This window comes from Oncorhynchus gorbuscha, linkage group LG13 (assembly GCF_021184085.1).
Source record: "Oncorhynchus gorbuscha isolate QuinsamMale2020 ecotype Even-year linkage group LG13, OgorEven_v1.0, whole genome shotgun sequence".
Lineage (NCBI taxonomy): Eukaryota > Metazoa > Chordata > Actinopteri > Salmoniformes > Salmonidae > Oncorhynchus > Oncorhynchus gorbuscha.
This window is the reverse complement of record NC_060185.1, coordinates 53,803,563-53,831,387: the sequence shown is the minus strand read 5'-3', so window position 1 is coordinate 53,831,387 and position 27,825 is coordinate 53,803,563. Positions and strand designations below refer to the sequence as shown.

General features: G+C 41.2%; 1 protein-coding gene across 7 annotated transcripts in view; it reads right to left on the bottom strand.

The window, feature by feature from the left end:
* Positions 1-1,852: 1,852 nt before the first annotated feature.
* The window catches only part of LOC123993159 (protein furry homolog), a 208,333-nt gene continuing 182,360 nt past the window's right edge, over positions 1,853-27,825 (bottom strand). For 4 of the 7 annotated variants that reach the window (XM_046295005.1, XM_046295006.1, XM_046295008.1 and 1 more), the window contains 7 exons: positions 22,511-22,660; positions 22,122-22,220; positions 21,732-21,815; positions 19,770-19,787; positions 18,885-18,995; positions 8,937-9,148; positions 1,853-3,053 (listed from right to left, as the gene is read on the bottom strand). In XM_046295005.1, coding sequence (XP_046150961.1) covers positions 2,795-3,053; positions 8,937-9,148; positions 18,885-18,995; positions 19,770-19,787; positions 21,732-21,815; positions 22,122-22,220; positions 22,511-22,660 — 933 coding nt within the window. In that variant the 3' untranslated portion in view covers positions 1,853-2,794. Of the gene's footprint in view, positions 3,054-8,936; positions 9,149-18,884; positions 18,996-19,769; positions 19,788-21,731; positions 21,816-22,121; positions 22,221-22,510; positions 22,677-27,825 lie in introns of those variants that run through there. The other 3 variants (XM_046295007.1, XM_046295010.1, XR_006831382.1) reach the window with 2 other exon arrangements.

Sequence of the window (27,825 nt, the reverse complement as noted above, 5' to 3'; positions counted from 1 at the left end):
CACCAAAGCCCCATTTACTACCCATCACTGCGACCTGTACGCTCACATTGGCTGGCCCTCGCTTCATACTCGTTGCCAAACCCACTGGCTACAGGTTATCTACAAATCTCTGCTAGGTAAAGCCCCACCCTATCTCAGCTCGCTGGTCACCATAGCAGCACCCACTCATACCTGCTGGAGTGCGTGCTATGAGTCACTCGTCACCCCCAAAGCCAATTCCTCCTTTCCTTCCAGTTCTCTGCTGCCACTGACTGGAACGAACTGCAAAAATCACTGAAGCTGGAGATTCCCATCTCCCTCACTAGCTTTAAGAACCAGCTGTCAGAGCAGCTCACAGATCACTGCACCTGTTCATAGCCCATATGTATACAGCCCATCCATCTACCTCATCCCCATACTGTATTTATTTATTTAGATCCTTTTGCACCACAGTATATTTACTTGCACATCCATCTTTTGCACATCTACCATTCCAGTGTTTAATTGCCATATTGTAATTACTTCGTCACCATGGCCTATTTATTGCCTTAACTCCCTTATTTGACCTAATTTGCACTCACTGTATATATACTTTTTTCTTTTTTTTTCCTACTGTATTATTGACTGTATATTTTGTTCATTCCATGTGTAATTCTGTGTTGTTGTATGTGTCGAACTGCTATGCTTTATCTTGGCCAGGTCGCAGTTGCAAATGAGAACTTGTTCTCAACTAGCTTACCTGGTTAAATAAAGGTGAAATAAAATAATAATAATAATAAATCATCCTTGAGATGTTTCTACAACTTGATTGGAGTCCACCTGTGGTAAATTCAATTGATTGGACATGATTTGGAAAGTCACACACCTGTCTATATAAGGTCCCACAGTGGACATTGCATGTCAGAGCAAAAACCAAGCCATGAGGTCAAAGGAATTGTCCATAGAGCTCTGAGACAGGATTGTTTTGAGGCATGGGTCTGGGGAAGGTTACCAAAATGGCCAAACTGAATAATCGGGGAGGAGGGCCTTGATCAGGGAGGTGACCAAGAACCTGATGGTCACTCTGACAGAGCTCGAGAGTTCCTCTGCGGAGATGGGAGAACCTTTCAGAAGGACAACCATCTCTGCAACACTCCACCAATCAGACCTTTATGGTAGAGTGGCCAGACGGAAGCCACTCCTCAGTAAAAGGCACAGGACAGCCAGCTTGGAGTTTGCACCTAAAGACGTCTGATGAAACCAAGATTGAAATCTTTGGCCTGAATGCCAAGCAACACGTCTGGAGGAAACCTGGCACCTTCCCTACGATGAAGCATGGTGGTGACAGCATCATGCGGTGGGGGTGTTTTTCATCCGCAGGGACTGGGAGATTAGTCAGGATCGAGGGAAAGATGAACGGAGCAAAGACAGAGAGACCCTTGATGAAAACCTGCTCCAGAGCGCGTAGGACCTCAGACTGGGGAGTAGGTTCACCTTCCAACAGGACAACGACCCTAAGCGCACAGACAAGACAAAGCAAGAGTGGCTTCGGGACACGTCTCCGAATGTCCTATAGTGGCCCAGCCAGAGCCTGGACTTGAACCCGATCAAACATCTCTGGAGAGACCTGAAAATAGCTGTGCAGCAACACTCCCCATCCATCCTGACAGAGTTTGAGAAGATCTGCAGAGAAGAATGGGAGAAACTCCCAAAATACAGGTGTGCCAAGCTTGTAGCATCATACCCAAGAAGACCCAAGGTTTTAATTGCTGCCAAAGGTGCTTCAACAAAGTACAGAGTAAAGGGTCTGAATACTTATGTAAATGTGAAATTTCAGGGTTTAAAAAAAAGTAATTAGCAAACATTTCTAAAAGCCTGTTTTTGCTTTGACATTATGGGGTATTGTGTGTAGATTGATGAGGGGAAAAAAAACAATGCAATACATTTTAGAAGGCTGTAACAACAAAATGTGGAAAAAGGGGTCTAAATACAATCCGATAGATATATATATATATACCGTATGTCTGTGCTTTGCAGTGTTAATGGATTGTAGTCTGGTTACAGTCAGTTTCACATAAACACACAGGCTCTCTATTTCAAAATATTCAGCATAATTTTGCCTGCAATCCATAATATTCAAGTAGCGAAAAGCTCTAAAATAAAATTAAAAAACACATTTTTTTCATGATACAGTAGTCTTCACAGAAGTCTTTCACTTCTGTGAAGCATTGCACATTTTCCCTTAAAAATGTAAAATAACAGATACTCAGCAAAAGTTAATTGTAACTTTGGTATGTCTTCTGTTAGACGTGAAAGCCATTGAACTCAGTAGCAAGTGCCGCTGTGTGATGTTATCCAGAAATATTAGTGCAATAAAAGCTCATGTTTGTTTCTAAGAGCAAAGTTGTGCTTCGTCACTTTCACTCCCACAGCATTACTGCACATATGGCGAGCTGAATAGTGGTACATCCTTAGGGCCCCCTACTCTGAGAAGGGACACAAGGATAGAGCTTGCTGTGACCACGGTAACCATAGCAGCATACCCAGGGTAGGATTAGGTTGGAGGGCTAGAGCAGCGCACAGGACAGGGGCTGAGGATGGAGGCTGTAGCTGAGATCATGATGGGGATATAGGGCTGAGGCAGGTCAGTGACCTGCGGCTAGGGCTAGGCTGAATTTCGGGGCTGAGGCAGTGCAGTGAGCTGGGGCAAAGGCTGGGGCTAATGTATAGGGCTGGTGTTGGGGCTAGAGCAGGGCAGTGAACTGGTGCTAAGGCTGGGGGCTCAGTTTGGGCTGGGACTGGGGCCTGGAGTCAGGCACAGCATTCCTCCTGAGTGTCAGAGACTGGAGCCAGACACACCGGAGTCTGGGAGAAAGGTCGTAAAGGCTTGGTAGCCCTGGGCCCGGCGTATCATGTCCCTGATCTCCCCGTTGAGCTCCATCAGCTTGACGCAGATCTCCGAGAGGTCCTGCTTGGAGCCCACCAGTGCAAAGGTGCCCATCTGGCCCAGCGTCTGGTATCTGAAGTAGATGTTCAGCAACGTCTGTGTCTCGTCCTCAGAGCTGCTGCCGAAAATGTCACTGGGCCACATCCTCCTTCAGACAAAATAAGCAGTTACCATCATGAACCTGAATTATATGTATCTCAACTATGTAACACTTTCTAATACTTTTCTTAAAAGCTTAATAAATTACTTCTAAACTAAACTAACAAGTAAGTATTATTTATAAGCATGATAAGAATTACCATTCCTAATTATGTAACCGCTCTTTCAGATTGTAATGGAAACCCAGCTAAATTCTGGAAAACTGTATAATTCCTGAAGGGTTCTACTTCCTCTCTGCCACAACAAATGAATTCAGACACTGGCCTCATTAAGGAAAACAATACTATCATTGATGCATTTAATTGCCATTTTATTTCAGCGGGTCACCATGTTATCTCTTTAAAATAACTTCGAAGCATATTCACTATGATATTGTGATGGATGCTGATAAGGAAAACTTGCTGAATCAGATAAATGATAGTCAAAGCTTTTTTAGGCCATTTACAAATGTTTACTTTACTAGCAAACGACAACAAGAAATCCACAGGGGCAGACCAATTGGATCCTGGTCTGCTTAAGTGTGCAGCGCCCATCATTGTTGGTGAAATAGCACACATGTTTTATTTAACAGTGCTATCAGCAAATATTCCGAAAGTATGGAAATCAGCTCGTGCTTCCAATCCATAAGGGCAAGGATAGTAGTGATCTTAATACTTATCGCCCCATTTCAAGGCTTTCTTGTCCAGCTTAGATTCTTGAATCCTTAGAAAATGTACAACTTTTGCAAATGTATTTTTAATGTAAACCAATTATGGTTTAGGCCTGGGCATAGCACTATCACAGCAACCACTTTAGTTATTAATGATCTTGTCAATGCTTTAGTCACTAAAATGAAATGTGCTGCTTTGTTTGTGGACCTGTAAAATAAGTTGTCCTCGAAAGGTCTGATCTCTCACGTCTGTTCATGGTTTCATGATTACCTTAGTGTGATTACCTTAGTGACAGAACTCAGGCCATCGTGATTGATGGGGTTGAGTCTGAATTTCTTGAAACGCATAAGGGTGTACCCGTAGGTGTTGATTTTGAGACCTGTTCACTATTTATATAAAACACCATTGGTCAATCTGTTTAAAATGTTTAACATCATCTATATGCGGATGATACTATTAGGTATGCTATTGCCCAGACTGTTTATCTGGCTGTGTCAAAACTAGGGTCAGATTTGATTTCTATGCGGGAATCCCTTGCCGATTTTTAAAACCTGTGTTAAATACAGACAAAACGCAATACATGTTTTGAAACTCTATGAAGAATGTTTCAGATGAATTACATGTTCAATCATTACACCTTGCCTAACCCGTTCACAGGATCAGTTTACTCGTAAGGTTTCTAGGGTCTTCACCAAACTAGATAAATCTGCTTTTAGTTTTAATATACCGTATTGCTGGGGGAAAAAAATAGAAACCATTTCATCATGATGTTCTTGTGTCGTTCGGGCAATTAAAGGATAGATTGGGGACTTAATTGTGGAGGAATGCAACTGTTTTTTCTGGGTGATTTGTGATGTATTATATGTGCTTACCATGACTGAGTTTTTCTATTTTAATGTGCACACATATATACAGTACCAGTCAAAAGTTTGACACACCTACTCATTCAAGGGTTTTTCTTTATTTGTAATATTTTCTACATTGTAGAATACTAGTGAAGACATCAAAACTATTAAGTAACACATATGGAATCATGTAGTAACCAAAAAAGTGTTAAACAAATCTAAATATATTTTAGTAGCCACCCTATGCCTTGATGACAGCTTTACACACTCTTGGTATTCTCTCAACCAGCTTCATGTGGTACGCATTTCAATTAACAGGTGTGCCTTGTTGAAAGTTAACTTCTTGGATATAGGGGGCGCTATTTTAATTTTTGGATGAAAAACGTTCTCGTTTTAAACAAGATATGTTGTCACGAAAAGATGCTCGACTATGCATATAATTGACAGCTTTGGAAAGAAAACCCTCTGATGTTTCCAAAACTGCAAAGATATTGTCTGTGAGTGCCACAGAACTGACGTTACAGAAAAAACCCAGATAAAAATACAATCAGGAAGTGCCGCATTTTTTGAAGCCGCCTCATGGCAATGACTCCTTATATGGCTGTGGAGGAGCTAGGAGTCAGCTTACCTTTTCCACATTTTCCCCAAGGTGTCTGCAGCATTGTGACATATTTGTAGGCATATCATTGGAAGATTGACCATAAGACACTACATCTACCAGGTGGTCGCTTGGTGTCCTCCGTCGCAATTATTGCGTAATCTCCAGCTGCAGTATTTTTCCGTTTGCCTCGGATGAGAAACCGACTGATTTGATTGCCAGGAATGATTTTTCATCGAATAGAATTGTGAAAAAGACCTCGAGGTTTGATTCTAAACAACGTTTGCCATGTTTCTGTCGATATTATGGAGCTAATTTGGAAAAATGTTTGGCATTGTGTTGACTGCATTTGTTTGTTTTTTCTTAGCCAAACGTGATGAACAAAACGGAGCCATTTCTCTTACACAAGTAATATTTTTGGAAAAAATGAACATTTGTTATCTAACTGAAAGTCTCGTCATTGAAAACATCCGAAGTTCTTCAAAGGTAAATATTATTTTATTTGAATGCTTTTCTTGTTTTTGTGAAAATGTAGCCTGCTGAATGCTAGGCTTAATGCTATGCTTGGCTATCAATACTCTTACACAAATGCTTGTGTTGCTTTGGTTAAAGCATGTTTTGAAAATCTGAGATGACAGTGTTGTTAACAAAAGGCTAAGCTTTTGTTTCAATATATTTATTTCATTTAATTTGCAATTTTCATGAATAGAAAACGTTGCGTTATGGTAATGAGCTTGAGGCTATGATTACGCTCCCGGATACGGGATTGCTCGACGCTAGAGGTTAATTTGCTGAATTTTTTCATTCTTAATTTCAGCCAATGTGTTGTGACAAGGTAGGGTTGGTATACAGAAGATGGTCTTTTACCAAATAGGGCTAAGTACATTGGCTCAAGTCCATTGATAACATTGGCAAGAACAGCTCAAATATGCAAAGACAAACAACAGTCCCTCATTACTTTAAGACATGAAGGTCAGTCAATTCGGAACATTTCAAGAACTTTGAATGTTTCCTCAAGTGCAGTCGCAAAAATCATCAAGTTCTATGATGAAACTGGCTCTCATGAGGACCGCCACAGGAAAGGAAGACCCAGAGGTAACTGCTGCAGAGGATAAGTTCATTAGAGTTACCAGCCTCAGAGTTCAAGTAACAGACACATCTCAACATCAACTGTTCAGAGGAGACTGCGTAAATCGGACCGTCATGGTCAAATTTCTGCAAAGAAACCACTATTATAGGACACCAATAAGAAGAAGAACAGACTTGCTTGGGCCAAGAAACATGAGCAATGGACATTAGACCAGTAGTGGAATTGTGTAAGGGCAATTTGACCAAGAAGGAGAGTGATAAGTGCTGCATCAGATGACTTGGCCTCCACAATCACCCGAACTCAACCCAATTGAGATGGACCACAGAGTGAAGGAAATGCAGCTAACAACTGCTCAGCATATGTGTCAACTCCTTCAAGACTGTTGGAAAAGCATTCCAGGTGAAGCTGGTTGAGAGAATGCCAAGAGTGTGCAAAGCCATCATCAAGGCAAAGGGTGGCTACTTTGAAGAATCTAAAATATATTTTGATTTGTTTAACACTTTTTTTGGTTACTACATTATTCCATGTGTGTTATTTCATAGTTTTGATTGTATTCACTGTTATTCTACAATGCAGAAAATAGTAAAAATGAAGAAAAACCCTGGAATATGTATGTATGTATGTATGTATGTATGTATGTATGTATGTATGTATGTATGTATGTATGTATGTATGTATGTATGTATGTATGTATGTATGTATGTATGTATGTATGTATGTATGTATGTATGTATGTATGTATGTATGTATATGTATGTATGTGTATATATATATATATATATACACACACACAGTTGAAATCGGAAGTTTACATACACCTCAGCCAAATACATTTAAACTCAGTTTTTCACAATTACTGACATTTAATCCAAGTAAAAATGTCCCTGTGTTAGGATTAACACTTTATTATAAGGATTAACACTTTATTATAAGAATGTTTAATGTCAGAATAATAGTAGAGAGAATTATTTCAGCTTTTATTTCTTTCATCACATTCCCAGTGGGTCAGAAGTTTACATACACTCAATTAGTATTTGGTAGCATTGCCTTTAAATGGTTTAACTTGGGTCAAACATTTTGGGTAGCCTACCACAAGCTTCCCACAATAAGTTGGGTGATTTTTTTTCCATTCCTCCTGACAGAGCTGGTGTAACTGAGTCATAGGCCTTCTTGCTCGCACACGCCTTTTCAGTTCTGCCCACAAATGTTCTATAGGATGAGGTCAGGGCTTTGTTATGGCCACTCCAATACCTTGACTTTGTTGTCCTTAAGCCATTTTCCACAACTTTGGAAGTATGCTTGGGGTCATTGTCCATTTGGAAGACCCATTTGCGACCAGGCTTTAACTTCCTGACTGATGTCTTGAGATGTTGCTTCAATGTTCCCACATAATTTTCCTTCATCATAAAGCCATCTACTTTGTGAAGTGCACCAGTCACTCCTGCAGCAAAGCACCCCCACAACAGGATGCTACCCCCATGCTTCACGGTTGGGATGGTGTTCTTCAGCTTGCAAGCCTCCCCGTTTTTTTCCTCTAAACATAACCATGGTTATTATGGCCAAACAGTTCTATTTTTGCTTCATCAGACAAGAGGACATTTCTCCAAAAAGTGCTATCTTTGTCCCCATGTGCAGTTGCAAACCGTAGTCCGGCGATTTTATGGTGGTTTTGGAGCAGAGGCTTCTTCCCTGCTGAGCGGCCTTTCAGGTTATGTCGATATAAGACTTGTTTTACTGTGGATATAGATACTTTTGTACCCATTTCCTCAAGCATCTTCACAAGGTCCTTTGCTGTTGTTCTGGGATTGATATGCATTTTTTGCACCAAAGTACGTTCATCTCTAGGAGACAGTACGCCTCTCCTTCCTGAGCGGTATGGCGGCTGCGTGGTCCCATGGTGTTTATACGTTTGGAAATTGATCCCAAGGATGAGCCAGACTTGTGGAGGTCTACAATTATTTTTCTGAGGTCTTGGCTGATTTCTTTTGATTTTCCAATGACGTCAAACAAAGAGGCACTGAGTTTGAAGGTAGTCCTTGAAATACAGCCACAGGTACACCTCCAATTGACTCAAATGATGTCAATTAGTCTATCAGAAGCTTTTAAAGCCATGACATCATTTTCTGGAATTTTCAAAGCTGTTTAAAGGCACAGTCAACTTAGTATATGTAAACTTCTGACCCACTGGAATTGTGATACAGTGAATCATAAGTGAAATAATCTGTCTGTAAACAACTGTTAGAAAAATTACTTGTATCATGCACAAAGTAGATGTCCTAACCGACTTGCCAAAACTATAGTTTGTGGTTGAAAAACTCATTTTAATGACTCTAACCTAAGTGTTTGTAAACTTCCAACTTCAACACACACACACATATACATATATAAAAATGTATTTTCAAACTGTATTATACCGTGTGCATTTGGAAAATAGACCTACGTCTCAATATGTCATCCCTGAGAAAATAAGGGTAAAATAAAATAAATTATTACAAATGTTCTAAATGCTTTTTAAGTATTTCCAAATCAACATTTAAGCATTATTATGGCTTTTTTAATTTACAATCATTTACAATATTAAGATTTATTTAGTACCAACAAGGTTCCCACCCGAATAATCAGTTCAATGATCCAAAACATTGGGAACACAACACACAAATAAAATGCAATACACATTTTCTCTTTTTACCTGCACTCGCGGATGTAGCGGATGGCTGTGGTGAACTCGTGGTTCTTCAGAGCTTCCAGGATGGCTTGTACAGCCGCCTCAGAGGAGAGGAAGGTGGGCTCAGAGGAGGAGGATGTCTCCTGGGCAGCCTGGAGGTCACTGGAGGTCACGGAGGCTGCTGCAGCCCGCAGACTGCCCTTCAGTTCATTCAGCTCTTTGGACATATTCATCAGCTGAGGGAGAGGAAGTGAGGTGGAGGTGAGTCGGACTCACGCTCTCGGGAGGACGTAGCCCCGCCTGGGACTTAAAATCACTGTCACCCTCGGCTCAAGAGGTAACTTCCTCTTGGCCTAATGGTTAAGACATGGTTTCCAGAGCGGGAGATCGAGGTTCAGATTCCACCATTCAGTCTTAAATGTGTCTCACTTGGTTAAGCATGGTGCTTGAAATATTAGGGTCAGGGGTTCAATTCCCGATGGGGCCATGTATGCACACACTACTCTAAGTTGCTTTAGGTAAAAATGTCTGCTGACTGGCATATAAATATTATAATAATAAATGTAGTATTAATACATGCTCTTTACACATCAATAAACCCATGAGGTAGGGATAGAGAATCAATCTATTGCCTTAAAGGAAAAATCCACCCAAAACCACTCATTCATTAAATTTATAGTGTTAAAAATGAATATGTGAGAACAATCATTTTCGTGAACATTATAATAAAGTTGGTAGCAACGTGGAATATCGTTGTGGAAATCTGTTGCAGCTCAAGTCGACTACAAAATCCACAATGCAATGCTCTCTCTATGGGCTGGCTGGCGAGCAAACGTAGCTTCACACAGTGGTCGAAAAAAGTACTCCTTGAGTAAAAGTCGACAAGTATTTGGTTTTAAATATACTTATGAAAAGTAAATGCAATTGTTAAAATATACTTAAGTATCAAAAGTAAAAGAATTCAAAATTTCAAATTCATAATTCATTCCAAATTCAAGGTCACCCCCTCTCCTAGGGAGGGTGACATGTTTGATGCCAATATAACGCAGAGACGAAATCGAGTGGTTTGCCACAGGTACGCTCATCGACGAGATGCCGGACCCGACGGGGTAAGAAGAAACGACAATCAGAGGCAGAGGGGACTGTTCACACGGTGTGTGTCTTTAATTTATCAAGCAAGATATTGAGCCCTGCCCATGTATCCTTGCTTAATAAAGGGTTATCTTTTGTGCCTACAACCCAGTGCAACGATTTTGATGTTAAGGTAGACATGTTTAAGTTTTTTTAGAAACACCCGTTTAAGGGAATACTTTAGCTCCCCTATTCCTGACATTTCTATTGAACCAGTAGGTTACTCTCCTGCACATACTCCGACTCCTTTTAGAAGCAAGAGTTATTTTATACCTCCAGCCAATCGCAATCACTCTATCGAGACATATTGCAGACTTGTTGAAAAAGATGTTGGACATCTCTTTAAGAACAAACAGGAGTCCAAATCTTTTCATAATTTACCTAAGGATGAAAAAGAAGCTTTGCTTGATTTACAATCCAATACGTCAGTCCTTAACCGCCCTGCTGTTAAGGGTGGGTCGGTTGTACTAATGGATAGGACAGTTTATGTAAATGAGAGTCATAGACAACTACTTGACAACACCTTTTACAAGATACTCAGAGGTAACCCCATTTCCATTTCAGAATACCATCTTCACTGTCCTAGATGGGTATTTCAGTTCTGGTCAGATAACCAAAAAAAGAACATTACTTTTTGGCTATTCAACACCCTAAAATTGCCACTTTCTATACTTTCCTGAAATGACACAAGAATGTTATAAAACCTCCAGGGTGCCCTATTGTAGCGGGCATTGATGCAGTAACAGCCCCCTACTGTAGCGGGCATTGTATGCAGTAACAGCCCCTATTGTAGAGGGCATTGATGCAGTAACGGCCCCTATTGTAGAGGGCATTGATGCAGTAACGGCCCCTATTGTAGAGGGCATTGATGCAGTAACGGCCCCTATTGTAGAGGGCATTGATGCAGTAACGGCCCCTATTGTAGAGGACATTGATGCAGTAACAGCCCCTACTGTAGCGGGCATTGATGCAGTAACGGCCCCTATTGTAGAGGGCATTGATGCAGTAACGCCCCCTATTGTAGAGGGCATTGATGCAGTAACAGCCCCTATTGTAGAGGGCATTGATGCAGTAACAGCCCCTACTGTAGCGGGCATTGTATGCAGTAACAGCCCCTATTGTAGAGGGCATTGATGCAGTAACGGCCCCTATTGTAGAGGGCATTGATGCAGTAACGGCCCCTATTGTAGAGGGCATTGATGCAGTAACGGCCCCTATTGTAGAGGGCATTGATGCAGTAACGGCCCCTATTGTAGAGGGCATTGATGCAGTAACGGCCCCTATTGTAGAGGGCATTGATGCAGTAACGGCCCCTATTGTAGAGGGCATTGATGATGCCCCTATTGTAAGGGCATTGATTAACGGCCCCTATTGTAGAGGGCATTGATGCAGTAACGGCCCCTATTGTAGAGGGCATTGATGCAGTAACGGACCCTATTGTAGAGGGCATTGATGCAGTAACGGACCCTATTGTAGAGGGCATTGATGCAGTAACGGCCCCTATTGTAGAGGGCATTGATGCAGTAAAGGCCCCTCTATCTACTTTTGTTGATTTTTTTTATTAGACCACTCGCAGAACAGCTCCCCTCCTTTGTAAAGGACACCAGCAGTATGATCTCTATTATTGAATCTCTTGATCCTCTCCCTGAGAAAACCTTGTTAGTTCATTTTGATGTTGAGTCAATAATACACAAATATTCCACACGAGGGCGGTATTGAAGCTATGGAACATTTTCTTCTGCAACCTGACCCTAATGAATGCACCTTCCAGTGCATGCATTATAACATTGGCTGAAATTTTACATTTACATTTAAGTCATTCAGCTCTTATCCAGAGCGACTTACAAATTGGTGCATTCACCTTATAGTACTCACACACAACTACTTCATGTTTCTAAATGTTTTCTTTATTCAGACGAAAGGTACTGCTATGGGATCCCCCATGGCTCCTAACTATGCTACTTTGTATGCGGGTTACATGGAGAAACAGTCTATTTTCAATCCTCTCAAATGTTTTCTTGCCTAACATCATGATTTGGAAAAGGTATATTGATTATATTTTTGTTCTATGGAGGGGTGATGAAAAACAGCTCCAGGCGTTTTATGCTTTTCTTAACTCCTGTTCTGAACATTTGAGATTTACTATGCAATCTGATACACATCAAATCAGTTTTCTTGATCTGCTGATCTTGTGTGAAGATAATGTTCTTTACAAGAAACCTACTGATCATAACAGTTTGTTGAGGGCTGACAGTTGTCACCCACTTCCCTTGAAAAATAGTTTGCCCTGCAGCCAATTCTGTCGAATCAAAAGAATTTAAAAAAAACATTCAGATTTTGACAGAAATATGGCTGAGACGAAAAGTAAATTCAAGGAGAGGGGGTAGAAATGATCAGATTAATATTGCCATTGAGAAAATTCAAAACAAAATATGACCTTTTTCAAGGTCAGTCCTTTCCTGCTTTTTAACTACCCGCTATTCTAAGTGCTCTGAACAAATTAAGGGAATTGCTAACAAACATTGGCACATTCTAAAATCCGATGATAGTCTCGGTAATGTGTTTTCGGACCTTCCCTTGGTCGTATTGTCGCTGGGCAGAAATCTCAGAGACCAATTGGTAAACTCATGATTTACCACCCCAAGATATTCCTGAACAACCTCTATTTGCACCGCTACTGGATGGAAAATACAAGTGTAATGGCTGTGCTCAATGCAATGGCACTTATAAATGTAGATCCTTCAAACACCCACAAACAGGGAAACAGATCCCAATCAAAGGCAGTTATTTATCTTCTAACTTGTCCTTGTGGTAAGAATTGTGGGTAAAACTAAGGCCGTGACCTTGATAATTTATTGTTAAAATGAGAGGCTGCATGGATCTTTAATTTAAAGACCCTTGCTCCCTTCGGTCTCAATGTGGACTTTGATCTGAAGCCATTCTTGTGATTATTGTGACTTTGCCATTGTAATTGTTTGTAAGCATGTGTAGTCTAAAATGAATCTATGATTGTATGCAATCCATGAGTTTTTTTGTATGCTGTTCTTTGTATGCCTGTGTGTCTTTTGGCACTATATAAACAAGTCAATCTGCAGTGTTTGTGATTATACCCTGATGAAGACAGCTTGCCTGTCAAAACATTGGTAATTACATTTTTGCATCTGAGCTCCTAGAGTGTGCGGCTCTCCTTAATATAATAATAATATATATATGCCATCCTTTATTTTCTAGTTTTCCACTTCGCTAGCCAGCACCTCGCCTAAATAGTTGTGAGTTTCTTTTTCTTCTAGATTGCCTCATCCCTCTCAACCATACCATTTTTCAATTCCTCATCAATCCATGGGGATTCAACAGTTTTTAACAGTCATTTTCTGAATGGGTGCACGCTTATTAGTAACTGAAATAAGTAGTTTCATAAATGTGTCAAGTGCAGCATCTGGTCATCTGGTTGCTCCTCATTACACACCACAGACCAGCAAATAGTCTTTAGATCAGCAACCTAGGAATCAGTACAAAACTTATTGTATGACCTCTTATATATTATATTAGGCCCAGCCTTTGGAACATTGGTTTTCCTAGATACTACAATATTGTGATCACTACATCCGATGGATTTGGATGCTGCTTTAAAGCAAACTTCTGCCTCATTTGTAAAAATGTGATCAATACATGTCGATGATTTAATTCCTTTGCTGTTTGTAATGACCGTGGTAGGTTGACGGACAACCTGAACCAGGTTGCAGGCACTGGTTACAGTTTGAAGCTTTTCTTGAGTGGGCAGCTTGATGAAAGACAGTCAATATTTAAATATACTTCTGCTGATATCACATACACTATCAAGCATTTCACGCATATTATCCAGATACTGACTGTTATCACTTGGTCTATAGCAGTTTAGGTGAGGGAGATGAACCTGCAGCCATATGCTTCAACAGTATTTAAAATAAGATCCTCTCTAAGCTTTACAGGAATGTGGTTCTGAATATTTATCAACACCTTCACCAATGGCATTTCTGTATTTTCTGTAGATGTTATAACCATGTATTGCTACCACTGTTGCAAAGGTATTACTTAAGTGAGTTTCATTCAGTGATAGTCAGAATATCTAGCAAGTTATTGATTTCATGTACCTTGTTTCTTAAGCTACATATGTTAATGTGCAGTGGTTCTTCCTTTAAAAGTTGAGTCATACCGCAGCACAGCTGTAAGGGTTTTCCTCCTCTTCGTCTGAAGAGGAGGCGAGAAGGATCCGAGGACCAATATGCGGCATGGTAAGTGTCCATGGTATTTATTTGAACACTCCATACAAAAACAATAAACGAAACCGAAATAACCGAAACCGAAAACAGTACCGTGTGGTGTAAATCACCCACAAAACCACAGTGAAACCCAGGCTACCTAAGTATGATTCTCAATCAGAGACAACTAACGACACCTGCCTCTGATTGAGAACCATACTAGGCCGAACACAGAAAAACAACCTAGACACACAAAACATAGAATGCCCACCCAGCTCACGTCCTGACCAACTAAAACAAACAATTAACACAATAACTAGGGTCAGAACGTGACAACAGCTTGCAGGATGCTGTGGAATGGTATGGCATGTTGGAGTGTATGACGTATTTTACTGTTAGCCATTGTTGCCATTAATGCTAGTTTGACCACCAGAGGGCATCTTTCAGAAGCTAAGTTATTGAAATGACATGGAGCTGTACTGTAGACCTAAGAGTCCTGTTGAATAATTAAACAATGAATAAACCGCAAAATGTCGGCGAAAGCGATTTAATTCACAATTGGACTATTTTTAATATTGGCTGTACTATAGATTTTAAAACCTTTTATTACAACAAACTATATAGGATTGATTATAATTTATTTGTAAATTATTATTGTACTGCTGTTTACACTGTTAGAAATTTAGCGGAATTCCACACCCTAATTGTAGGCTAACCAATACCCAAATTGAGATTCAGTGAAAAGAAGGGAAAAAAAATCTGATTGATTGATCAAGACGAGTCCCTATGCTTGTCTCACAACTCACATGCGGGTAGGCTATTGCTTCATATCCAATTATAACAATTGGACGACTTTGGGTGTTTCAGTAAGCAACAATTTGTTGAATTCGATTGCATTAGCATACTTTCTCCAATATTTCTGTCATTCAGTGATATTTATTCCCATAGTAACTCATATGTATCCATTCAGATGTGGTTAGAAAACAGTGCATGTGATGGGCTATGTAAAGAGATGAAGTGACATGCCTCGCAAACATACATTAATACATTTAAAGTCCCTAAACTCGGCAAGTGTCTATCTGCTGATAGCTTATATAGGGTGGATGGCTTCTTCTGTATTCCAACTGATTGGAAAGGCTTCTAAACCATTTACACCTGGTCCACAGCGTTGTTGCGTACATACAGGACCCTTTCACGCCATTCTCCGCCTGACTCTCTACCAATAACACCAGATTATTATTTCTATTGTTGTTATTCTATTCAGTAACATTCCACCAGTAAATGCAACAAATAAAACTTACACTATTGTTTTAAATTCAAACACTTCTTCATCATCCTCATCATTCAGTTCATTCAAATTAAATTGTAACATTTTGTCACTCCCGTTCAACAACTTGAATTTGCTTTTGCTCCAGAGGGATAACTTGAAATGACATGATATAGGTTAATTAAATATTCAAAAGTAAAAAAGTGACTATTTATTAGCGTAGGTCAAAAGTTTCAGAACACCTACTCTCATTCAAGGGTTTTCCTTTATGTTTACTATTTTCTACATTGAAGGGGGTTGATGCATTTTTCGTTAGGGCAAATCTGAACTGTGATATTGAGTTATAAAATGTCAAACTTTTAGCGTGGAATACATTGCAAGGTTGCCCTGTCACGAATATTACCGAAGGTGACTCCCCTTCTTGGTCGGGTGGCGCTCGGCGGTCGTCGTCGCCGGTCTACTAGCTATCGCCGATCCGTTGTTCTGTGTTCGTTTAGTTTTGTCTAATTGGTAGCACCTGTTTCTAGTTTGGTTGTTAGGATAGGGTTATATATAGTCTGTTCAGCCCGCTTCTGTTTCGTGCGGGCTTGTTCTCCTGTTTCCTTGTTTGAGTGTATTTTTGTTGGCATTTTGGGTTTCACGCTGTCCGTTTATATTTCTGTTCATTTGTGTTTCCACTTTTGTTCATGTTATGTTTCCAGGACATTAAAGCGTGTTGTTTTTCCCACATCCTTTGCTCTCTGCGCCTGACTCCACACCTCTTCACTCATTTACTATTAACATGCCCCTTTTTTGTCCATTAGGCTACACTTTACAATAGGACTCAACTCTGACTGACCGCAGCATCTATCGGTAGTTTAAATAAACTGTGCACAAATTGGGGGATTTACACTTGACATGTTAACTGACGATAAAAAAGGATACTTACAGACAATTTCATAATGGATATTATCAATAATGGATATTATCATACTGCAACTGCATTGCCTGCAACTGCAGGGCTCTCCAGAGGGTGGTGCGGTCTGCCCAGCACATCACCAAGGGCACACTGCCTTCCCTCCAGGACACCTACAGCACCCGATGTCACAGGAAGGCCAAAAAGATCATCAAGGACAACAACCACTTGAGCCACGGCCTGTTCACCCTGCTACCATCCAGAAGGCGAGGTCAGTACAGGTGCATCAAAGCTAGGATCAATAGACTGAAAACAGCTTCTATCTCAAGGCCATCAGACTGTTAAATAGCCATCACCAGCACCTTAGAGGCTGCTGCCCTATATACATAGACATGAAATCACTGGCCACTTTAATACTGTTGACATATTTTGCATTACTCATCTCATATGGTCCACTCACACTGACAGCGTCGTGAAGAAGGCGCAGCAGCGCCTATTCAACCTCAGGAGGCTGAAGAAATTCGGCTTGTCACCAAAAGCACTCACAAACTTCTACAGATGCACAATCGAGAGCATCCTGGCGGGCTGTATCACCGCCTGGTACGGCAACTGCTCCGCCCTCAACCGTAAGGCTCTCCAGAGGGTAGTGAGGACTGCACAACGCATCACCGGGGGCAAACTACCTGCCCTCCAGGACACCTACACCACCCGTTGTTACAGGAAGGCCATAAAGATCATCAAGGACATCAACCACCCGAACCACTGCCTGTTCACCCCGCTATCATCCAGAAGGCGAGGTCAGTACAGGTGCATCAAAGCTGGGACCGAGAGACTGAAAAACAGCTTCTATCTCAAGGCCATCAGACTGTTAAATAGCCACCACTAACATTGAGTGGCTGCTGCCAACACACTGTCATTGACACTGACCCAATTCCAGCCATTTTAATAATGGGAATTGATGGGAAATGATGTAAATATATCACTAGCCACTTTAAACAATGCTACCTTATATAATGTTACTTACCCTACATTATTCATCTCATATGCATATGTATATACTGTACTCTACAACATCGACTGCATCCTTATGTAACACATGTATCACTAGCCACTTTAACCATGCCACTTTGTTTACTTTGTCTACACACTCATCTCATATGTATATACTGTACTCGATACCATCTACTGTATGCTGCTCTGTACCATCACTCATTCATATATCCTTATGTACATGTTCCTTATCCCCTTACACTGTGTATAAGACAGTAGTTTTGGAAGTGTTAGTTAGATTACTTGTTGGTTATCACTGCATTGTCGGAACTAGAAGCACAAGCATTTCGCTACACTCGCATTAACATCTGCTAACCATGTGTATGTGACAAATAAAATTTGATTTGATTTGATTTGATTTATACTGTATTCTATCCTATTCTACTATATCTTAGTCTATGCCGCTCTGACATTGCTCGTCCAAATATTTATATATTCTTAATTCCATTCCTTTACATTGTGTGTATTGTTAGATATTACTGCACTGTTGGAGCTAGAAACATAAGCATTTCGCTAAACACATGTATGTGATAGTGTGGTGCAATGACAGAATGATGCAATCTGCTACAATCTGCCATCATCTACCTCAAACGGTCGCGACATAAGTTCTGAAATTTTAATTGAAGATGTGTAGGTGTAGACCTTACAGCGAAATGCTTACTTAGAGGCCCTAACCAATAGTGCAAAAAAGGTATTAGGTGAACACTAGGTATGTAAAATTAGGTTACTTACATTGTCTGCCAACTTCCCTGGGATAACGTACATTTGCTGAATGATTATGACAACTCAGTGACACAATAGTAGGGATTAACTGATCTGTGCTTGGGTTATTGATAAGTCATTTTCTCAACGTGGCCTTATAATGCTGTGAAAGGATCCAGGAACCAAAATTATTCAGATGGATCCCTTTCGAAAGAAGACATCCTCCTGAGTTATGACATTGGCCAGTAGTGAAATCGGCGACGTTTTCGCTATCTAAAAGTCATATTCCCATTAACTTCCAGTGAAGTGAGAGCGACTTTATCAAAGTGCTACGTCATACCAACCGGATCTCTGCCTGCTTTAACGCCAATAACTCTGATACACGTGAAAATATTAAATGACCTAGGGAATCGATAGAACACTCATGATGCACAAAACCAATATAAAACGTTAAAAAATGGGTGGACCTTTCCTTTAAGTGCTTAACACAATGTAAATGTCTCAAAGTATTTGGTTAATAAAGCAGATTACTGTCTATATCACCATAGACAATGAATGCATCCCATATGGCACCCTATTCTCTATGTAGTTCACTACTTTTGACCAGGGTCCATGGCACTCTGGTCAAAAAAAGTAGTGCAATATATTAGGGAATATGTTGCCATTTTGGGCACTTCCAACAGCCTTACCTCTGGGACAGAGCTGATAAAATGGACCTGCCCAATCAGCTTACAGTAGGACTGAAAGAGCAGCAGCAGCTGAAAGTGGAGCTTGTAGAGTCGTTGACACAGCTCCAGTTGCTGCACAAACACACAAACAAAATGGTGTGTTCAAGTTGTATTACTCTGTTGTGTTGAAATACTCTATGCTCATTTAATTCCAATTTATTTGACACTTTAACCTAGCCTATTGGTTTCTCAATTGAAAGAAGAGAAGGTACAGCATGTTACTTTAGTAATGTTGGCTTTAGTAGTGTTATTGACATCACCAAGAAGCATTAGGTTTGGCCATGGTACAATATTGTAGGCCTATTTATTTTGCAAAGACCTGTTATCACCAACTCAGCATCTTGGATGCCAGGCAATATCCTTTGGTAACACCGCCAATGTGTCATATGAGGCGGCAGGTAGCCTAGTGGTGAGAGCGTTGGGCCAGTAACCGAAAGGTTGCTAGATCGAATCCCCAAGCTGACAAGGTAAAAATGTGTCGTTATGCCCCTGAACAAGGCAGTTAACCCACTGTTCCTAGGCTGTCATTGTAAATAAGAATGTGTTCTTAACTGACTTATAAAATATATTGTAATGCAGCTCACTTTACTCTTCTCGTTTTAATTGTAATCTAAATTGTTATTCACGTTGTGAGAACATTTTTGTGGGCTACCCTGAATAAAGAAAAGTTCATACAAAAATCACAATGGGTCAACATGAATAAGTAGCATGAATATATAAGGGAGAACATTTTTATTTTAACCTTTTAAACTACTTCAGAATTTTTAACAGTGAGCAAGAGACACTGCCCAGCTTAATTTAGACAGGGCACTATCAGAAAATAGGAATAAGTCATTTTGAACTTACTGCCAGAAATTCCATTTGCTACAAAGCAAGCGTGTTACAAGACAAGAGAGAGGTGAAAGGAAGACATCGAAAATCAATAGCAGGCATGCAACCATCAGCAGTCCGGGTTAGGTGAACAGTATAAGCCTTAGTCATAAAACAATATAATTTTATTGATACATGAACAGAGAGAGAAGGAGTGACGGAGAATCAGAGAGAGGGAGAGAATGCGAGTGAGAGTGAGGAGAGAGGACCAGCTGCAGTCTAGGGACTGAAAGCCAGGTGGTTGTGTGATTTAAAAAAAAAGCCAAACAAGTAAGCAGTTTTGCCTTGTCACTTTCTTCAATGCACTAGGACTCTGCTGGGAGTCTCAAAGCCATTTTAAACTTGACTTAATATTTCACTCAAATATTTACTAGGCTGACATTTATATATCTTTAATATGGATGTTTTGGGATTATAAAAAAACATCTTAATGTTTTCTGCAAATGTATTAGCCAAGTTCCAGATCTGTTTGTGTTAGCCAACTCCTATAGTCATTGCCATGTCAAATACAGCACAAACAGATCTGGGACGAGGCTACTGATGTATCCGTGTATTAGCAGAACCTGCTTCCCTAGCCTGGTCCCAGAACTGTGTAAACTCTTGCCATTGCTCATTGTCAAGCCAAACATGACAATGACTGACAAGAGTTGGCATGATAGCACTAACAGACTAGCACATAGGATACTGCTCCCCTGCCCAGCAGAGTCAAAATGGCCACATTACACATTGGGATGAGGGAGTCAATGTGATGTGCTGCAACTCAGGGGTTGCCCAGAAACAAGCTCAAATCTGGAGGTTCTGATGATATTCAAGGAGAAAACGTAAGTATTTCACTCACAGATTTGCCACAGAGTAATCGAAAGGCAGGAAATGTGAAAGGATCAGTTGAGAGTTAATCTAAGCATTATTCATGTCTTTGCCATTGTCTAAAAAACGTTTAGTATCTGATTAACCAATAACAAGAGGCCTCATTAACCAATAACAAAATATAAACGCAACATGCAACAATATCAAATATTTTATCAAGTTAGTTTATACAGTATAAGGAAATCAGTCAATTGAGATACATTCATTGGACCCTAATCTATGGATTTCACATGACTGGGAATACAGATATGCATCTGTTGGTCACAGATATCTATTTTTCTTTTAAAGGTAGGGATGTGGATCAGAAAACCAGTCAGTATCTGGTGTGATCACTATTTGCCTCATGCAGCGCGACATATCCTTCGCATAGAGTTGATCAGACTGCTGATTATGGAATGTTGTCCCACTCCTCTTCAATGGCTGTGCGAAGTTGCTGGATATTGGCAGGAACACGCTGTCGTACACGTCGATCTAGAGCATCCCAAACAGGCTCAATGGGTGACGTGTGTCTTGCGAATTTGTAGGCAATGGAAGAACTGGGACATTTTCAGCTTCCAGGAATTGTTTACAGATTCTTGCGACATGGGTCATGCATTATCATACTGAAACATGAGGTGATGGAGGCGGATGAATGGCACGGCAATGGGCAATGGGCCTCCTCTCATCACGGTATCTCAGTGCATCCAAACTGTGGCATTTATATTTTTGTTCAGTGTACAATGACAACATTTTGTGACGTTTTTGTTAGTTTTGGTCTTTGGATGTTTGAGGCAAGCTGAAGTTGGTAGCCGACGTCTATGCCCCTTCATCGGTAATTGGTCAACAGTAAGGATTATTAAATTAAGTGTTTGTTTACATTCAATGAGAGAAGACTCGTTTTCATGCAAATTATTTCACTTGAGAAATACTGCACCAAACAGCTTAAGATCTCCTTGGCAAAAACATTAATTCAGACTATTTTAAGAAGTGGCTACAGCGTCTCAAGATGGACAAATAGTACTATTGCCGCTTTTTTTCAAGCTTAGTTCTTTTAAGGGAGTATGCGAGCACACCCGTGGACAGAGGTCCTACCTTTTCCTCGTATTCCCCCGGCTGGTTGGTAATCATGACACCCCCACTGCCTATGGGGAAGGTGGCCTTGCAGTTGGTTAACCACTGTGGGACAGGAAAGGGGAGTTATTGTGACATCATATTCTGAAATGATGAGTTGATGAAACATTGGTACTTCAATCAATCAAAGGTATAAAGCCCTCAACGTCAACAGTTGGCACAAAAGTAACTCAGGGATGCGGTAATTCAGCTGAGACAAAGAGGAAGTGATAAGTAAAAACTTGTTAGCAGGAAGAAACCTCGACAGTAACCAGACACCGAGTCCATCCTCTTCGGGCTGTACCAAGGTGACTTTGGTAACCGGGTGTATTTAAAACATGTAGTAACAGCAACGCATGTATCAGGGCTTACAGCTATGGCTGCTTCTTTCCTGCTGTTGTAAGTGTCCAGATATTCTTGGAGTTCCAGTACACTAAATTTAATCTTCTCCAGGAGCCCATAGGAGATGATCTGGGGAATGAAAACCATTTTGTTTTATACTTGGGGTGACCAAAAGAGTGGTCTAATGACACATTGTTATTGTTTGATAAGATTGTACATGAGAACATCGTACATCAGCAAAACATATACACAATACATACAGTACATACATAATATAAAACATGTTGGCATTGCATTACACTACTAATTATAAAACTGAAGTATAGAAGTGAATTAATTGCTGATCTACCAAAATACCATAAGTTACACCCATTACACAGGAATAGAATATAATTAGTAAATGCTGATCTATTACTCACGGTGTCAGCGTCTATGAACAGCGTAGGACACTCGGAGCATGATGTCAGCATCTGGGACGACCTGAGGAACTTGGAACCTATCCCTCGCAGGCCATCTCCTAGGTAACCCGCAGCATCACAGGTTAGGGAGCAGAACTTGCTCTGAATACTCTGAAAAGCAAAAAAACTAACATGTGGATCAGTTGGTAGAGCATGGCGCTTGCAATGCCAAAATCATTAAAAAAAATAAAAAAACTAATCCAAGATAGACCAACCATTTCCAATGGGCGCAAATTAATCATAGTGGGCAGAACAACAAAGGTGGGAAGAGCCAAGCACGAGCTAGTGAGATCCCATTAGCATGTTCTAACATTTATTTGCAGATTTCTGTTAGGGAACGCCTACTCTGAAGTGCACGTGTGCAATAACTCAATTCACCCTTGCACTCCTAAAGAACGCAATTATTTATAGACTTGGCTAAGGGTAAAGTCTACAAAACGCAGTCCACTGTTTGTTACAGATTTTCATTTGGGAAACAGAAATGGAGAGCAAATGTTTCATCGATGAGAACATTTGCAGAACATCAGCCAAAATTGATCTCACTCCATCTTCTCCCACTGCCGGACACTGGGTTTGCTCTCATCACCATATTTGGTAGTGAGTGGAAACGCCAATCAGATGCTTCACATTTATATATCCGGTGAATTATCTGTCTCATTGTTCCATCTGTGCTAGAATTGTGGGTTTGAGTGCCGTTGGGGTCATCAATACAGCAAAATATAGGGGAGACAGAGGTTGGTTGTCACAGTGTTAATTAGTCCCAATCGAAATGGTGCTGTGTAGTAATTTTGAGGTCAAAATGTGTGAATCATCCACCTGGTCAATTCATGTCAGCATGACAAAAAATTTAGGTGAGGGGAATTTATGCATTGCCATAGGTGAAAGTAAAACAATTAAGTATTTTCTTCTCAGTTCCAAGGTCAAGCCATGTGATAACTAACATCTTAATTAGCATTCATGGTTGGGGTTGGTTGTCACGATCAACTCCATTGTAAGATTTTCAGGGGTCGGTGGTGGCTAATTCCACAGTAACAGAGTGATGCTGACTCAGATTTCTTACTTAAAAATGTATGCCAAACAAAAAACATCCGTTACAAATGCACACTATTTTTTTTATAGCCTAGGTTTAATTGTAGAATTACAGGCCTATAGAATCCCTATTCATTTCATATTTGATCTCTGTGGGCCTAGTAGCCTAGACCTAAAGGTTTGTCATCTCACTTTTAACACGCAATACCTTTTAACATAGGTGGCGCGATGTGGGTTTCACGTCGATGTTGGAAAAACAAATTTTCACCATAACAAAATGCACATTTATGATGAATCATTCCATTCCATCATTCCATTATGTAAGACAGCCTACTATACGGATAATTATTTACTCTTCAGTGGGCCTCAACTTAATCACTAGCCTCACTCTTTTTTGTTGTTGTTGAATTTGACCCCTTTTTCTCCCCAATTTCGTGGTATCCAATTGGTTTAGTAGCTACCATCTTGTCTCATCACTACAACTCCCGTACGGGCTCAGGAGAGACGAAGGTTAAAAGTCATGTGTCCTCCGATACACAACCCAACCAAGCCGCACTACTTCTTAACACAGCGCGCATCCAACCCGGAAGCCAGCCGCACCAATGTGTCTGAGGAAACACCGTGCACCTGGCAACCTTGGTTAGCGCACACTGCGCCCGGCCCACCACAGGAGTCGCTGGTGCGCGATGAGACAAGGATATACCTACCGGCCAAGCCCTCCCTAACCCGGACGACGCTAGGCCAATTGTGCGTCGCCCCACGGACCTCCCGGTCGTGGCCGGTTACGACAGAGCCTGGGCGCAAACCCAGAGTCTCTGATGGCACAGCTGGCGCTGCAGTACAGCGCCCTTAACCACGGCGCCACCCGGGAGGCCTCTAGCCTCACTCTTAAGCATTCTAAATCAGGGTTCCTGGGGTACTATCATGATAGCTCGCACTTACACTTAATCCTTTCTCTACGCTTATATTTATTCACGCTCTACCCTGCTCCTCATTCTCTTTTCATCCCTCCCATTTTTACCTCCTCTGTTTCACTTCTCAAGTAATATACAAGTGCTATATTGCCACTCTACGCGACACTGGTCTTTTGTTCAGAACTGGAGCCATAACCACCGCAGCTTTTCTAAGCTTAACAGTTCAAACAAAGTAATCTTGATAGGGACTGTGGGCTGCATCCCAAATGTTATTTCCTACATAGTGCACTGACCATGGCCCTCTATATAGGGAATAGGGTTCAATTTGGGACATAGCCTATGATGGTCCAGTCATGTTAATCCCACTGTCCCTGCAGCAAGACATGGGTAAATCTAAAATGACATTGCATAGGAAAAGGGGAACATTGTACAGGGAATAATAGGCCACATCATCACTATTTCAATGATCAAATTAAAAAAAGAACAATGGCAACAGTAGCAGGAGTTTGGCCCGTTCCATTTGTTCTACCAGCAGAAAAAACGAAGAACTTTCTAAACAGCATGCATATAGAGAAGGACACTCAGTTGGTAGAGCATGGCGCTTGTAACGCCAGGGTAGTGGGTTCGATCCCCGGGACCACCCATACGTAGAATGTATGCACACATGACTGTAAGTCGCTTTGGATAAAAGCGTCTGCTAAATGGCATATATTATTATTATTATTATTAACTTGTACTGCACTGACTCATATCCCTGATGATTGGCTAAAATAAATGGATAATTAGATGATAGTTGGAGCTGTTACGTTTAGATTTCAGTGAAGCCTTTTATGTTATTGATCATAGCTCACTTGATAGGATTTTACATCACATGTTTGGAGAGTTACTTAACTAATAGAACTCAGAGTATTCTTCAATGGGAGCTACACTAAAATTAGATATGGGTCTTGCTAGAAATAAAAGGGGCCAATTTGTAACATCAGGGTCAAAATGGTTTGATATACATGTAATTATTATTACATGTGTAGTTACAGTAATAACAATCTAGATGGGCACAATGAGACCATAACTCCTAGCAACAAAACATCTACATGTCATTCAAAATGTCACCTGGCTACTAGGCATGACACTGCATGTTTCTTTGTCATGCCTAGAACCCAGGTCTGTTTGTTCTTTGATCAACTTCTCTATCGTTTATAGCTATGCTAAACAGAAGAATGGAAAGATGAACAGCATTTATATATTTGTTTAATAGTTTATATAATAATTTAATACAACAATAATAATAATAATAATAATGGGTTTGACATTGACAATAATAACCGAAAATGATTTTTTTTTTATCAGTAAACTGAAAACGAGAGTTCACATTCTTGTCTCCTCTGTCCTTGTTTCCTCCACTCCACGCCTCTCCTCGAAAGTGCATTGGATCCCGAGGGGAGGAACGTTTCCTCCTCTCCCCTAATGTGCTTTGAGAGGGAGGTGAGAAATGGAGGAAACAAGGAGACAATCTCAAATGCATTTCCTTCACACCTTCTTAAAATCCATTGGATAAGAAGGTGAGAGGGGAGGGACCTCTGACCTTCTCATCCCATTGGTTTTTGAGAAGGAGACGAGGAGAGAGGATGCAACAAATCAAGGAAATACAATTGAGATTCTCCAAGGACAGAGGAAGCAAGTATTCGACAGGTATTAGCTCCCTCTCCCTATTTGACAGCTATATCTCCCTCCCTCTCTACCGCACCTGCTGTCTCGACCTCTGAATGATCGGCTATAAAAGCCAACTGACATTTACTCCTGAGGTGCTGATCTGTTGCACACACTACAAACACAGATTTCTTATTTGACCCTTCTGGTCATCTATGAACGTTTGAACATCTTGAAGAACTATCTGGCCTTAATGGCCATGTACTCCACCCGGCACACTCAGAAGAGGACAGCCCACAGAGCCTGGTTCCTCTTATTTTTTTAACCTTTATTTTTATCCATGCAAGTCAGTTAAGAACAAATTCTTATTTACAATGACGGCCTACCTCGGCCAAACCCTCCCCTAACCCAGACGCCGCTGGGCAAATTGTGCGCCGCCCTATGGAACTCCTTATTATGGCTGGTTGTGATACAGCCCGTAATCGAACCAGGGTTTGTAGGTTTCTTCGTAGATTCCTGCCTTTGTAGGGAGTTTTTCCTAGACACTGCACTTCTACATCTGATGACATCTGCTGATGTAAAAAGGGCTTTATAAATAAATTAGATTTTGATTTGATATTTTTTCAAATTTAGTGACTGACTAACTGAACTACCATAATACCCATTGCCTGTCCAGAAACAACCCCCTAGCCACTACTGCCCAAAGTCTTGACACTTCTGGAAATATCAGTCAGGTTTCAAGACTAGTCACTCAACTGAGACTGCTCTCCTCTGTATCACGGAGGCGCTCCGCACTGCTAAAGCTAACTCTCTCTCCTCTGCTCTCATCCTTCTAGATCTATCGGCTGCCTTCGATACTGTGAACCATCAGATCCTCCTCTCCACCCTCTCCGAGTTGGGCATCTCCGGCGCGGCCCACGCTTGGATTGCGTCCTACCTGACAGGTCGCTCCTACCAGGTGGCGTGGCGAGAATCTGTCTCCTCACCACGCGCTCTCACCACTGGTGTCCCCCAGGGCTCTGTTCTAGGCCCTCTCCTATTCTCGCTATACACCAAGTCACTTGGCTCTGTCATAACCTCACATGGTCTCTCTTATCATTGCTATGCAGACGACACACAATTAATCTTCTCCTTTCCCCCTTCTGATGACCAGGTGGCGAATCGCATCTCTGCATGTCTGGCAGACATATCAGTGTGGATGACGGATCACCACCTCAAGCTGAACCTCGGCAAGACGGAGCTGCTCTTCCTCCCGGGGAAGGACTGCCCGTTCCATGATCTCGCCATCACGGTTGACAACTCCATTGTGTCCTCCTCCCAGAGCGCCAAGAACCTTGGCGTGATCCTGGACAACACCCTGTCGTTCTCAACCAACATCAAGGCGGTGGCCCGTTCCTGTAGGTTCATGCTCTACAACATCCGCAGAGTACGACCCTGCCTCACACAGGAAGCGGCGCAGGTCCTAATCCAGGCACTTGTCATCTCCCGTCTGGATTACTGCAACTCGCTGTTGGCTGGGCTCCCTGCCTGTGCCATTAAACCCCTTCAACTCATCCAGAACGCCGCAGCCCGTCTGGTGTTCAACCTTCCCAAGTTCTCTCACGTCACCCCGCTCCTCCGTTCTCTCCACTGGCTTCCAGTTGAAGCTCGCATCCGCTACAAGACCATGGTGCTTGCCTACGGAGC